Raw genomic sequence first — 16,074 nt, 5'->3', positions numbered from 1 at the left:
TAATAATGAGACGCTAGACACTTTCCCCCTAAGATCAGGAACAAGGCAAGGATGTCCCCTCTCATCACTCCTATTCAACATCGTACTGGAAGTCCTAGCTAATGCAATAAGACAAGCAAAGGAAATAAAAGGTACGCAGATTGGGAAGGGAGAAATAAAACTGTCTTTGTTTACAGATGATATGATTGGCTATGTAGAAAATCCCTAAATATTGACCCCAAAAAATCCTAAAACTAACAAGCAATTATAGCAAGGTTGCAGGATATAAGATTAATATACAAAAGTCAGTTGCTTTCCTATATACCAGCAATGGACAATTAAAATTTTAAATTAAAAGCACACCATTTATATTAGCACCAAAAAAAAAAGAAATAGGTATAAATCTAACAAAATATGTACAAGATCTACATGAAGTAAACTACAAAACTCTAATTAAAGAAATAAAAGATCTAAATAAATGAATATTCATATTCCTGAAAGACTCAATATTGTTAAGATGTCAATTCTTCTTAACATGATGTATAAATTCGACAAAATCCCAATCGAAATCCTAGTAAGTTGTTTTGTAGATATCGACAAACGGATTCTAAAGTTTATATGGAAAGGCAAAGACCCACAATAGTCAACACAATACTGAAGAGGAACTAAATCAGAAGACTGACACTACCTGACATCAAGACTTACTACAAAGCTACAGCAATAAAGACAGCATGGTATTGGCTAAAGAGTCTAATAGATCAACGGAACAGAATAGAGCCGAGAAATAGACCCACACAAATATAGTCAACTGATCTTTGACAAAGGAACAAAGGCAATTTAATGGAGAAAGCCTAGTCTTTTCAACAAATGGTGCTGGAATAACTGGACGTTCACACACAAAAAAGATTCTAGACACAGAGCTTACACCTTTTATAAGAATTACCTCAAAATGGATCATAAACCTAAATATAAAATGCAAAGTATATAAATTCTAGAAGACAAAATAGGAGAAAAATCTAGGTGATCTTGAGTTTGCTCATGAATTTTTTGATGCAACACCAAAAGCATGACCCATAAAAGAAAAATTTTAATAAAGTTGAACTTTATTAAAATTAAAAACTTCTGCAAAAGACACTATGAAGAGAATGAAACGACAAGCCACAGACTGGGAGAAAATACCTGCAAAACACATATCTGATAAAGAATTAGTATTGAAAATACCATATTTTTACCCAGTTAACGTGTGCCTTCTACCGTTTGTTTGCCAACCACTCCCTCCCCTCCCGAGGTATTTTTGTAAGTGCCACTATGCCAATTTTTTACATGTTGCTGTAAAAAAATTAGCATAGCATTATTTGCAAAAAAATATGGTATACAAAGAATTATTAAAACTTGACAATAAGAAAACAAACAACCCAATTAAAAAATGGGCAAAAGATGTAAATAGAAACCTCATCAAAGAAGATACAAAGATGGCAAATAAGCATATGAAAATATTCTCAACATCATCTTTTGGGATGTCAACAGGGAATTGCAAATTAAAACAACAATAAAATACCACTATACACTTATCAGAGTGGCTAAAACTCGAAAAGCTGATGATACCAAAAGCTGACAAGGATGTGAAGCAACAGGAATTTGCATTCATTGCTGGTGGGAATGCAAAATGGTGCAGCCACTGTAGAAGACAGTTTGGCAGTTTCTTACAAAGCTAAAATAGTCTTACCATATGATCCAGCAGTCACACACCTAGGTATTTACCCAAATGAGTTGAAACTATATCCACACAAAAACCTGCACACAAATATTTATAGCAGTTTTATGCATACCGTATTTTTTCACAAATAATGCACACCTTCTAGGTTTGTTTGTCACCGTGCCCTCTGCCTGCGAAGTATTTTCATAAGCAGTGTTATGCCAGTTTTCTTTTTACATATTGCTGTAAAAAAATTTAGCATAGCACACTTACAAAAATACCTCACAGGGGAGGGCAGAGTTGGCAAACAAACATAGAAGGCCGCATTATTTGCATAAAAACACAGTAACTGCCCCCAAACTGGAAGCAACCAAGATAGCCTTCAATAGATGAATGGATAAACAAAACTCTGGTACATCCATTCAATGGAATATTTTTATTCAGTGATAAAGTCTATTAATTAAAACAAAACAAACAAACCACAAAATTGGTATGGACAACTCTTTTGGAAAATAAAATAATCATGCCCTTTGCCACAGGTCTAGTACTGTATCCCAAGGAAATAAGAAATTGCAAAACAAAATTTCACTTCACCATTATTTATAACAATGAAGTCAATCCAAATACTTAATAAAAGAATGCTCAAATAAGTTATATTATAGCCTCATGAATTATTATACAACTACTAAAATCCAAAATGATACTTAATGATGGAAAAATGTTCATGATAAAAAAGTAAGTAAATTGTATTTACAGTATAACTACAATATTGTAATATTACATAATCAGAAATACCTGTTATAAATGTATAATTAAATAACATCTGGAAATAAATACCCTACCTTATCTGAGTGGTAAAATTACAGATGAGTTTTATTTTCTGACAACAAACATCTATTTTCTAACAACATGCATTAGTTGTATAATTAAAAAGTAACAAGAAATGTAATAAGTAAATTAAATAAAGAAGTAAGTTTTAAAAAGCAATAAAAAAGCAAAGCCCTGGATTTATGAGAACTTAAAAACATGGATTTGCATAATTGGGTCCTATTAGTGTCGTCTGTGAAAACTGGTTTTTGGCAAAAGCCAAGGAGACCTCCTCTGAGACAAACAGATTGTCTTATTCATCCCTGTATTCTCCTCAGTGACCCAGGGCCTGGAATAGAATACAGACTCAAACAAGTGTGTGGTACAAAGTTAAAGGAAAAATGGAAACCAAACATACACAGCATTCTACATTCTAATTCTCAAATCTGTACAACACACTCAATTCCTAAAATTACTGCAAAATGGAGTCTACTTCTAAAACGTAATTCGATAAATCTGTATCACAAAAGGGTCCTGGAAAGGACCTAAGCAATGAACTACTACATCACCAGATCTAAGAAGAGAAAAACCCATTGCCATCAAGTCGATTCCAACTCATAGTGACCCTATAGGACAGAGTAGAATGGCCCCACAGAATTTCCAAGAAGTGCCTGGTGGATTTGAACTGCCAACCTTTTGGTTAGCAGTTGTAGCTCTTAACCACTATGCCACCAGGGTTTCCCTCCAAGAAAAGCAGTTTTTATAATTACAGACATGATTTAAAGCATCTTCTAGAAAAGATTTCCCTCATTTTCACATTACAATGTAAAACTATTTTAGAACAGACCAAGATTTGAACACATCAGAATTATAGTCAATATAACCAAACTTCATGATTTAAACAATCATGTACACTGATTATTAAAGACATAGTTAAATCTTAAAATTTGTCGTAAATACTTACGCAGGAATACCGTTGAACTCATCAGAAGTTATAAATGGCATTTCCTTAATATTTCTTTGTCCTTTTGGGGGCTTATTTATGGGTACAGATTCCACAACTTTGACTGGTTCTTCAGAGCTAAGATCTGATTCCTTAGCACTACAGAACAGAGATGCACACATGTACAATTGTCAGAATTAAGACACAAACTGAAAAGTTTTCCCAACTGAAAATAATCTGTATCAAACACATGGTTCATCCTGTTATAACAATTTTGTAGCCAACATTTTTTCATCCCTACTGTTCATGAAGATCTAAATAGTGAAGAGAATGTTGAAAAATTAAGTCTCCAAATCTTTCATAATATAGCTATATTTATTTACATGCCCCCAAAATGGTTTATGTGGTACATATGCTAAACATCTTCATCAATTGTCCCACTGGCTCCACAAAGTCAGTGTGTAGAATTAAACTTATCTAAACTCCAGGTTATCTAAACAGCTTCCGTTGCTGACTTTCCTATTTCTGGACATGAAAAAAATCAATCATCTTAAGTTTCTACTTCTTCCGACTTAGCCTGTTGGTTGGTGGTGCCAGTCCCTGCCTGATGCAGACTCATTTTAGTTGCCAGCAATAAGCATGCATCACCCTTGGATTCAGTCATGCAAAACTTTTGAAGCCAGTGAGAACCCTACTAATAGCACCTGCCCCACTGGCAACTGGAGTCTAGACATAACTGTAGCTTCCAGGCTGCTTAACTGCCAGGGAGGAACAGAGCTTGTTGTCAGCAGCAAGTCAAGCCATACTGGTATATGGTTCCAAGAAAGAAGACACAGCCCACAGGAAAGAGTAGATTCAATACAGGGGCAAATGAAGGGAATTCCCCAGAAAGGCAGAGAAGTGAGATACCAGGATGAGAGCTACGCACCAGACAGAGAACAAGCAGGCCTGACTGGGGCAGTGGGACTCAGGAGAGGGTTGTCATGATAAATATGTCCAGTACTATAATGTCATCATCCTAACATGAATCCTAATAGGAAGACAGACTCTATGGTGAGCCCGGCTGACTCCTGCCTATACTTGCTTGTCTTGATGATGTGCTAAGAAAGCTCTTGACTTCCCCTTCAGACCCTGTTATGTGTATTAGCTGAAAACAATCCTTTCAACCTGATAGCTAGGCCATAGTGAGCTTAGAAGAAAATTCCTCCTATTCCCCTGGCCACATTCCTGCTGGATGTCCAATGTCTAGCCCACACTATAGTCCTGGAAGATATCCTATGATGACCTCTGTTTCCTAGTATTCACTCATAAATAATTTCTATTCTTGCAGGGAAATTCCAAAGTATGAAGAAGCCAGACCATGCCCAGGGACTCTGTTGAGCTATCTTCTCCTAGGGACCCTCACCCATTATTAATAATATGGCTCTTTTCCTATACAAAAAGGTTTGTGCCTGCCTTTCATTTTTTCAGATTGAAACAGTATATTGTTTATGAAAACACCAAACCAAAAGTAAAGCTGTTGCTGTCAAGTCGATTCCAACTCATGGTGACCCCATGTGTGCAGAGTAGAACTGCTCCATGGGGTTCTCAATTGTCAAGGTTGTGGCCTTTTGGAAGCAGGCCTGTCTTCTGAGGTGCCTCTGGGTGGGTTTGAACTGCCAACCTTGTGGCTAGTAGTCAAGTGCTGTGGTGAAATGAGTTCCTTTATGTGGCCTTTTGCCTTGATTCTTTGGAAAACAGCTTGAGAGACTCTTCCCCCAAGCCCTGAGGAGTTACTAATGTTGAGGAGTTTCTACCCTAGAGGGTTTGTTATTTTTGTCCAGGTTGATTGATAATTCCTGGGTAAACTATAAACAACTTGGTTTTGATACCTTTTGTCTGGTCCTGGGCTGCAGCCTGCCCTTTGATCGGTATGCACCTTGCAGGGATTCAGCAATAGACTATGCAAATGAGGTAAATTGTAGCCCAGTCACTCCTACTATGCAAATGAAGTGTCTGTGGCCTACTGAGAGGGGATTGGTCAGTTGTGGTCCCGGTGGGAGTATCGTGCCTTGAAATTAACAAGGAGTTTGTATATCTAAGCAGCCAGCACCACATAGGTTTGCAGACAGAAAGAAACAAAAAGAGAAGCAGCAGGCAGAAGTAGAAGGAAGAAAGCACAAAGAAACAGTGAGGAGGCAAGGAACCTCCTAAAAGAGCTGTAACATTGGTCAAGGGCTGTAACACTGAAGACAGCAAGAGGCCTGAAAGGGGCACAGCAGCACAGCCGGCAGTGACAGATAGCAGGGCCTAGAGGAGCCTGTCCTGAGGGGGCTGAGAGGAGGCCTGCACAGTTGAAAGGAGCTGAGAGAGCTGTCCTGCAGTGAAGAACGGACTTTGCCTACATGCTCCTGATCCTGAGTTGTAGCCTGTTGATCCTGATCCCAAGTTATACCCTGTTCCTTAATAAACCACTTAACTGTAAGTATGGTCTATGAGTTCTGTGTTGCTACTGCAATGGATTATAGAACCCAGAAGAGAAGTAGAGAGTGCCATGGGAGGGACAGCTAGTGCCAGAATTGGTAAAAAGGTTGGAGAGTGGAGATATGTCTGATCTCCACCTCATGAGAATCAGCTTTGGGCTGATCCTGGCCATTATCCCCACTGAAGTTAGGTTCTGACCTACTACTGATACTATTACTACTCTCACCCTTTTACAAGTGCTTAATCGTTTGCAAAACTCAGGGATTCCTAATGCAACACAAAGGCATGATTATCATAAATGCCAGGATAGTGATTATCTGTTTGATAGAGGGAGGGTCTGCATCAGAAAAGGTGTTTTAATATACTGATAATGTCCTATTTCTTAACTTGGGTGGCAGGTACATGGGTGTTTATTATTCTTCTTTAATTTGTACAAATACAGCTTGAATCAGTTTTCTATATGTACCACATATTTCAAATTTTTAAAAAAATTAAATCAGCCATGGATTGTTTTTATATGCTATTAGATGTAATTTTTGGTAGCAGAGGACTGGAGAGATGAGAGGAGAATACTAGAAAGTAAGAACATAGGCCATCATCAAATCATAGACAAAGATGATGGAAGATCCCACTCAGAGCCAGGCAGTGAGAACAGAAGGGAGGGCATGAACAGACAAAACTCCCCAGAGGCAGAATGGACGGCTGGTGGCTAAGAGAGGGCGAGACAGGTTGAAGATGTTGAGTTGCCACCTAGCTGATGGAGATGGGAGCAGCAGGTTTGGATGAGTGGCTAACAAGAGAGCCAGGGAGTTCAGTCTTAAACATGCCAAGTCTGAGGAGAAAACAGCTCATTCATGAGATTCCCAGGAGGCAATTAGGACAGCAGAAATTAGATGCCTGTCAAGGCTGGAGGTGGTCACTTGAGAGCATCAGCAGTAGTGTTAAGTTAAATACAGCCTTAGGAGATATCGATAATTTAAGGGAAGGCAGAGGAAAAGGAGGTGGCCAGGTCAGAAATGCAGGATAAAGCTAAGAATGGACAGTGGTAGTGCAGAAACCAGAATTTCAAACAAGGTGGTCAGCAAAATAAAATCTGAAAAGTAGAGCCAGGGCTGAAGAGGGATCTTTTGACCTCTTTGTGACTCTCAAGCAATCAGTTTCATAAGAGCGATGGTAATGAGAGCCAAAAGCCAGGCTTTAGGGGCGCTGGGAGAAAGGCAAGGTAGCAAACATACACTGTCAGTGAACAAACAGAGATAGATGGTAGTTTGAGGGGGGAAAACAGGCTAAGTTTTTTGTTCCTTTGGCTGTTTTTAAGATGGGAAAGCTTATTTTTACCCTAAGGCACTGGGAGAGGCTCTAGAGGGAGGAGGGAGGATTTTGTCCCCCGAGGACATTTACAATGTTTGGAGACATTTTTCATTATCACAACTGGAGGGGAGCACTACTGGCATCTAGTGGGTAGGAGCCAGGGATGCTGCTAAAGATCTATAACGCACAGGACAGCTGCTGCAACAAAGAATTATCCAGCCCACCACCTGATACAACAATTGGTCTCTATTCATCTGGAGCAACAGAGGAAGAAGGAACCCCAGGAATTAGAGAAGGCAATGGACTGCAGGTTTAATAACCTTTATGAACTACTACTTCCTTTACCATGAGACCAGAAGAAATGGATGACACCCGGCTACCATTACTGAACATTTTGATCAAGGATTCAATAGTGGGACGTTGACCAAAAGGAGGAAAAAAATGTGGAACGGAGCTTCAAATTTTTATTAGAAACCAGACTTACTGGATACATTGAGACTGGAGGAACCCTCAAATCTATTGCTGGGAAACAACTTTCAAGCCTTGAACAGAAACCATCCCACGAAGTCATCTTTAAACTAAACAACACTTTAGCTCATTTAATGAATGTTCATCTTAAACAACTGTGCTCTTTCAAAGAATTATCTATATGAGATTAAATGAACACAGATGAAAACTTTAAGGGACAGAGCATCTAAGCTAACAGTAGTGAACAGGCAGAGACAGGGAGAATGGTGATACAATGGGAAGTATGTAACCATTGTCAATGAATTGCATGTGTAAAAACTGTTGAATGGGTGTATGTTTTATTATGTATATTTTCACCAAAAATTAAAAAATGCAAAAAAATAATAATTATCCAGCCCAAAATGTCAACAGTGCCAATGTTAAGAAACTCTGCTCTAAGGGAAAGAAATGAGTGGGGAGAAAAGAGCCTAGAGGAGACTCGGCCTTAAGAAAGACGGGCAGCATTTTCCTCAGAGACACCTGGTTAAGAGAATTGGCAAAGACAGGAGGAAGTATTATTTCTAGTGTAAGTGACAAAAAACTGAATAATCACTGATAAAATTGCAAACACACGAAAAAGCAAAAAGCTCTGAAGTGTTTGTTTGAATGGGCTTATAAATCCAGATAGCAAGAATAATTGTAAATATACTTACAGGCTCTTGGTTACTGTTACTTGAGGCAAATGGGGAGGAATGTTTTCTTTGAGATGTTGCATATCTTTAAAATCTTCTTCAAGAGATTCACAGAGTTCCTAAAATAAAAAAATAAAAAAAATAAAAAAACCTCACAAATAAACCTCTGTCCTCCCTGTGTGTGTTTTAAGCATTATAAAGAGCGTGAAAGATTATGAACCTCAATCATGGTGACTGTGAATGTACCGAATGCAGAATGGGGTGAAAAAGTACTGAATGAAGCAACATAAAAAAGGCCTCCTTTGGTTTCTAGAGCTGTTTTTGGATAGTGATATATTTTTCTCTACTGAATTTTTCAGAGAATAATTGCTATAATCATATTACAATAGGCAGGGTTGAAACTTAGATCTCTCCAAAATAATTGAAACTTGGGAGGCAACTAAAAAATACATGAATGATTTATGTTTTTCATTCTGGTAAATTGCTTTTGTTGACTTTGCAAGTATTCCCCAGTGTTATCTGTATAACAGCAGTAGAGTGATAAGGCACACCTAGATGACAAGCATGAGACACTGGGTGGAATGATTTTCACTGCTGACGTGCACGCATTCCAGCTTAATGAAAATTTCTACTTGATCATAACTTTTTCTTCTTTTTTGTCATTAATTTCTACCAGAACTTGAGCCTATAAATTTATAAGGAAAACATTCTGTATCTTGGATTTCTGTCATTTGACTCCCCATAGTAATGTGAAGAAAAATTCAAATAGCCTTTAATTCGGAGTTGAACATTGTCTAGGGCCACACTTAACCTTGAGCATTTTGGGGCACATTAGAATAAATAAAAATAGCAATATTTGTTTCCATTTTGAATTTATATTACATCTTTCTTTTGAAGAGTTGAATGATCTTCATAGATACTGATTCCATTTTTACTGACAGTTCTTGTTAGCTGCCATCTAGTCAGCTCCAACTCATGGCAACCTCATGTATAACTGAAAGAAATGTTGCTTGGTCTTGCGCGATCTTCACAATCGTTGGTATGCTGGAGTCCATTGTTGCGGCCACTGTGTATTTTGACTGCCTTCTAACCTAAGGGCCTCATCTTCCAGCATTATATTGGACAATATTCTGTCATGCCCATAGTGTTTTCATTGGTCAATTTTCAGAAGTAGATCGTGAGGCTTTTCTTCCTACTCTCTTAGTCTGGAAGCTCTGCTGAAACCTGTCCACCATGGGTGATCCTGCTGGTATTTGAAATACTGGTGGCATAGCTTCCAGCATCACAGCAACATGCAGGCTACCACAGTGCAACAAACTGACAGGTGGGTGGTGATGACTAATAGTAGGATAGGCATAATCACATCCATTCCTATAACTTAAAAATCTTTACAGATTTTCAGGATTATAAGGCTGAAAGGGACTATAGAGGCCATATTTATTGTTCAGTCTCATCAAACACTTCATTGGCTCTAACAACAGCATGTGGTAATTATGGTACAGATTCAATATTTTCCCACCAGGAAGTAGACACAAGCACTTTTATTAGCTGAAGGCAATTTGAAGGCTTGCTACTAATTTAGAACAAAATACGCATGTCAATAAGGCATGTTTTCCTTGAGTCTTTGTATTAAAATTTATAGAAATGTAGAAATATAAGGGACTTAAGAAATAGTCCAGTATGATGTTATTTTTCAAATAAGGACCCTGAGGCCCAAAGAGATAAAATAGCTTTCTCAGAGTGGCAGAGAGTGCTGAGGGCAGTCAGGGTCAGAATCCACATCTCCTCATGCCAACATATCATGTTTAAATTAAACCTACCAAGATTTAGAAAATTCTCCTTTTGAGTAAAATTTAATTCCTTTGGCTATCAACACAAAGAAAGAAATACCTATGGAGCGATGAGTCCATTATACTGGAAAAATAAAACACAGGTGGTGCTCTACACCATTTATACTTACCTACAAAGCTAAGAACATTATAAACTTATAAAAAAAATCCTTAAGAATTACCTGGTGATTAGGGAGTTTGTGTTTATTGCCTTTTTACTTTGTTTCTTAATTAGAAATATATTACCTTGAGTGAATTGCTGGTTTGTTCTTGATACTCAATTTCCAATTCCAATTTATTTAAAAGTTCATTTACTACAATGATCTCATCTCCTATTTTATTTAACATAGTCTTCAAGGCAGGTTCTTGGCCTATTATAAACAAAGGTAAAATGAAAAACAAAATAAGTAGAAAAGCAGTAACATACAAGTACCCATTTGAACTCTTGATCACGCAGCTTTACTTTATAGAGACATTTGAGGGGTGGAAAAAGGACTACTGATTCAGCCCATAGGATTTGTCTCCATGGATAATCTTCAGACCCCATTTCTAAGTAGTACAGAAGAGAAGGGTAAGGCAAGTACAAAGGGTCTTTGGAGTCTAGCAAAATCCTCCACTATAATAAAACACCTAGAAATGCTAGATAAAATAAATACCCTTCTACATACATAGCTGAGCTTTCATGAGAAGGAAAATCCCCAAGGGCTGCAAATGAAGGGAGAACCACAGACTAAGCAGTCCATGAGTTGATGCTCAGTAGCCCTAATCTGGGGGTCATGGAGGGATGCTGGGGAGAGAGGCTGTCCATCTCAGCAACCTAATAGACTTGATTTTAATGGGGGTAAGAGCCAAGGCTTTGGGCCTTCAAAACACAGTGTTAGAAATAAGAACCCCACATGAGGCCAGGACCCCTCCTGATATATCCTCAGTGAAAGCACAAACCTGAAAAATTCAAACCACTGGCCTGGGAGGCAAGCCTATGTGTTCCCCTCGGAATGTGTAATATAGGTTTGCCATCACTTGGGTTTGGGTTTCATATTTATACTATCCATACTATTCAAGACCCCTAAGCAAAGAAGGAAACTCTGGTGGCATAGTGGTTAAGAGCTTGGCTGCTAACCAAAAGCTTAGCAGTTTGAATCCACCAGGCACTCCTTGGAAACCCTATGGAGCAGTTCTACTCTGTCCTATAACGTCGCTATGAGTCAGAATTGACTTGATGGCAACGGTTTTGGTTTTTCTGGTTTTAAGCAAAGAAAGTAATGCAAGAAGTCACAGGCCGTTGATAACCTCGGCATGCCCAGCAAAAACAAACACAAAACATATATAAAGTAACACGTTCTCATACTCCCAAGTACACTTCTCCTAGCACTTCTCTCCAGCTTCAATGATTTCAGAGGGATGGAAAAACCAAAGACAGTCTCCTCCCCCTAGAAATAAAAGTGGTACTTTAAAAAGTCTTATTTTTTAAGAGGGCAGATAAAAACACACAAAAGTTAAACTGTCCACGTAATTAAGTCTTTCCACTCCCACTCCTAGCAACTAGTGTGAGATACACACTGTAAAAGCACTTTCACCACATCTGTAGATTATGGAGGCGGTAGAATGAAATGCTTAGAAGCTCTAGGCCTGAAGTCAGAACTACCTCAGAGGTTACTGTGAAGATAAGTGAAATTACATATAAAATGGGCTTAGCACTGTGTCTGGAACCTAGTAAACCACTCAGTACAGTAAAATCTGTGAAAACCAGAACCTTTGTAAGGCAGAAACCTGGCAGAAAAGGAAAATGCAAATATTTTCCACTATTAGAGAGCAATAGAAAAGTGGTAAGTCTGCACTCTGTCGAAGGCAGAAAACTTGCGAGACCCAGAAAAACAAGGCAATCCCATAGAGTTCCGGTTCTCACAGGTTTCACCGTAAATGCTAACTACCATTCATCATCACGGAGTCCTGGTGGCGCAGTGGTTAAGAGTTCAGCTGCTAACCAAAACTTTGGCCCTTGGAATCCACTAGCTGCTCCTTGGAAACCCTATGGGGCAGTTCTACTCTGTCCTATAGGGTCCCTATGAGGCAGAATCGACTAGACAACAACAGGTTTGGTTTTGGTCAGGTTTGTTGTTAGATACCGTTCAGTCGATTCCGACTCATAGGGACCCTTTAGGACAGAGAAGAACTGCCCCATAGGGTTTCCAAGGAGCAGCTGGTGGATCTGAACCGCTGACCTTTTGGTTAGCAGCCTGAGCTCTTAACCACTGCACCACTAGGGCTCGTTGGTCAGGTTTATTTATCATCATAATGAGAAGCAGTATATTAGTGTTATCTAATGGAGCAGTGCTAAATGTATTTGACACTCAGCTCATAACAACTAAAACAAATTAATAAGTAAATAAGAATGCTCATGTTTCTACTAAGAATAACTTGAGGGTTAGATAATTAATAGGATACACTATCTCTTCCCTGTACATTAGTATCTAAAATAACTTTTAGTCATCTAAATGTTAGGGTCTTGTTTACTGATTTGCAATAATATAATCAATTGAACAAATTCACTATTTTTGACTGTACAAAAAAAAAAAAAAACCATTGCCATACAGTCTATTTCAACTCAGAGCAACCCTATAGGACAGAGTAGAACTGCCCCATAGGATTTCCAAGGAGTGCCTGGTGGATTCCAACTGCCGACCTTTTGGTTAGCAGCCAAACTCTTAACCATTAGGCCACTGGGGTTTCCATTTTTGATAGTATTGATCTAGTAAATTACAAAGTTACAGCAGCTAAAGTGGCAAACAAGTGAAGCAGTGGTTAAAGCGCTTGGTTGCAAACCAAAAGGTCGGCAGTTCGAACCCACCAGCCACTCTGGGGGAAAGGATGTAGTAGTCTGCTTCCATAAAGATTTACAGCCTTGGAAACCCCATGGGACAGTTCTACTCTGTCCTATATAGGTCACTATGACTGGCTGACAGCAATGGTTTTTTTTTATGTACAAAATGACAGTTGTCCAGTGTGTGGTAATCTAAGTGTGCTTTCAGTTCATTGTTCAATATAACTTCCATTTTTAGCATCCTTCGTAATATTCAAAATATTGATGCTTGGAGTGTTTTAAAAATGACTAGTCAAAAGTAAAAATTACCTTTTTAAGATACAGTCATTTAACCAGGCACTAAGATATCATTCAAAGTGGAACAACAATCAAAATGCATTTTGTATGTACAAAGTCAGTGGAATCTGTTTTACTCACCGCAGTTTCTTAATGACATAGTGTTTTTAATATTGCCAATCTTTTCATTAATGTGAGAGCATAATTTTTCCAGATCTGAGGAGGCCATTCTTTAAGCTACTTAAGAAAAAAAAAAAAATACAAACACATTTATAGAAAAAAAAAGCCAGTCAAATTTATGTTCACTTTCAAAATCCCAAAATGATAAATACTGGGTAAATCTCATTTCCTTGAAATTATAAAAACTCAAAAGCAATTTCTTTCAATTCTACAAAATTTAGTTTCTAACCAAAGTACAGTACTGACTTGTCTTAGTCTTCTGTTGGCAATGGATCCCAAACCAGAGTACAGGAGATAAATCTGGGTCATTTCCTTAAGGATTTAGTGGGACAAATGCACTATTCATGCATAGACAACACAGGTATTAAAAAAAAAAAAAAAAATTAAAGGAAAAAAACCCAGAAAGTTCAAAGAAACGAGCCCCAGTAAGCGCCTCTCCTATGCTGTGGGCACTGAGGCTTTACAATTTGGGGTCGCAAAGGAGATGAAGGGAGGGGAAAGAATTGTTACTATTAACTCCAAGGACAGTGCGGCAGGGACCCGCTAAAGAATCCACAACAGCTTAACCAAGCCGGAGAAATGTCAACCCCTGCCCCTCCGCCCCAGCCAAGGAATGCCTTCCGGGTTCAGGATCCCCAATACCAAACCCCAGACTCGCGCGGGTCCCGGACCAAAGCGTCTACTCACTACTGAGTGGCAAGACGTGGAGACCCAGGCCTCCGCCGGAAGCCGGAGATGGTGAACGCATCCCTGACAGAGCGAAATTTGAAAGGCCCGCCTAGAATGGTTCCCGCGCAGGCGCAGATAACGACCTCGGGAAGGGCCCGTTCTGCGACTGAGCTCGGATTTGCGTTGTCAGGGTAACAACTGGGCGGTCCCCAGCGGAGGAAAAGGCGGGACTGGGTCGGTACACTTTTGGGCGAAAGCTCGGTTCCCCTCCTACCCCCGGCGTCAGTCAGTCATTCAGTCCCTCAACTCTGACCGCCGGCCAGCCAGGGGCCAAGTGCTCTGGAGACAAAAAAGAAAGGAAGAAATTAAAAACTGCTGTACATGGAGCCCTGGTGGTGCAGTGGTTAAGAGCTCAGCTGCTAACCAAAATGTCGGCAGTTCGAATTCACCAGCCGCTGCTTGGAAACTCTCTGGGGTAGTTCTGCTCCGTCCTGTAGGGTCGCTGTGGGTCGGAATCGACTTGACGGCAACGGGTTTGGTATTAGCTGCTCAAAATTTCTTACTAAAGGTAACAATCCCTACTCTGGCCAAACTATAAAAGGGAAAACTGTGAGTCATGATTTAAAAAAAAAAAAAAAAAAAGCCAGGATATTGGAAGACGTATTGTAGTAGGAGACTCTGGAAGATGCAGAGATTGCAGGGAGAAGAGAATCAAGAGAGCCTAGAAAGGCAAAACCTTTGACTCAGATTCGAAAGATCGAAGGACTCTCTGGAGGTAGGAACTGGTAAATAATTTTTTCCTCAGGCTAATCTCTCCTTCCCTTTATGCTAGATACCAGGGCTTGTTCTCCAGTTCCCTCTGAAATTTCTCACTCACCATCTGGAGATAGCTCAGTATAAAACAAACAAAAAAAGCCCATTGCCGTCGAGTCGATTCCGACTCATAGTGACCCTATAGGTTGTTGGTATTTCAGGTCAGCCCTCTACTTGTTCCTTTTTCTCCATGGTTCCTATACAGATAGGTCCTCTGACTGAGGAAATGTGACTTCTTACTTTCTCCTGATTCTCCTACACACGGATTAGGGTACACCTCTCCGCAAATTAAAGGCTACAATATTCAGTACTCCTGATGGAGTGTTTGTGGAGCTACTTGGTGACAAAGCCATTTTAATTCTGCTCGAATCTAGATTTCTGTGTTCTTGGAATTGGGATGACCCATCCAGACCATTCGCCCTTAGGCATTCTTTTGAACCTTGAGCCTTAAAGGAACGGGTTGCCTAAAGTCGCCTTCAAGTCAAATGATAGCTTAAGCAGTTTAGCAGAGAATGTGTTGCCTTAAGCATTGGGTTCTTTTGGAAAATTATGTGCAGCCAGTTTTGAGAAACAGGAACTCCAGGGTCTGATGAGAGACCATTTCAGGACGTATGGTGTGTCCTTGGTAACTCTGTTTCTGTAACTGACTGACCCTGAAACCCTGAACTGTGCTTTGATGTTATCTCTGATAAATTAACAGAACAATGACTTAAAACCAAAAACCAAACCCATTGCCACTGAGTTGATTTCAACTCATAGTGACCCTACAGGACAGAGTAGAACTGCCCCATAGGGTTTCCAAGGAGCGGCTGGTGGATTTGAACTGCTGACTTTTTGGTTAACAGCCAAATTCTTTAACCACTTTGCCACCAGGGCTTCAACAATGACCTGTACAACCCAATTTCCCTTCGGGTTGACACTGCCCAATTGGAATAATATCTACTCAGAGTAAATATATTGTTACACTAATTTTTTGTGTTTCTCTGTGCATTTTAGGTTGTTGACACTGGGAAAACAAATACTGAACTCTTTTTAATAGATTTAGTAGTGGCAAGTGTGTAGCAATTCTGAAACTATTTTCTGTGTATTGTAGGATTAAGAAAATAAATAATTGTGCTGAAGTTGGAAACCAGGGTTTTCTTTTTTTT

At 39.3% G+C, this 16,074-nt stretch overlaps 1 protein-coding gene across 3 annotated transcripts in view; it reads right to left on the bottom strand.

Moving 5' to 3' along the window:
• The window catches only part of SKA1 (spindle and kinetochore associated complex subunit 1), a 22,788-nt gene extending 8,449 nt beyond the window's left edge, over window positions 1-14,339 (bottom strand). The window contains exons 1-5 of one of the 3 annotated variants that reach the window (XM_023733931.1): window positions 14,132-14,339; window positions 13,406-13,504; window positions 10,414-10,538; window positions 8,360-8,457; window positions 3,447-3,584 (exon numbers count right to left, since the gene is read on the bottom strand). In XM_023733931.1, the coding sequence (XP_023589699.1) occupies window positions 3,447-3,584; window positions 8,360-8,457; window positions 10,414-10,538; window positions 13,406-13,493 (449 nt within the window). In that variant the 5' untranslated portion in view covers window positions 13,494-13,504; window positions 14,132-14,339. The remainder of the gene's footprint in view (window positions 1-3,446; window positions 3,585-8,359; window positions 8,458-10,413; window positions 10,539-13,405; window positions 13,505-14,131) is intronic. The other 2 variants (XM_023733932.1, XM_004379232.2) reach the window with 2 other exon arrangements.
• Between the last annotated feature and the right edge of the window lie 1,735 nt (window positions 14,340-16,074).

This window comes from Trichechus manatus, unplaced genomic scaffold (assembly GCF_000243295.1).
Source record: "Trichechus manatus latirostris isolate Lorelei unplaced genomic scaffold, TriManLat1.0 scaffold00063, whole genome shotgun sequence".
Lineage (NCBI taxonomy): Eukaryota > Metazoa > Chordata > Mammalia > Sirenia > Trichechidae > Trichechus > Trichechus manatus.
This window is presented reverse-complemented; position numbering and strand designations above follow the sequence as displayed.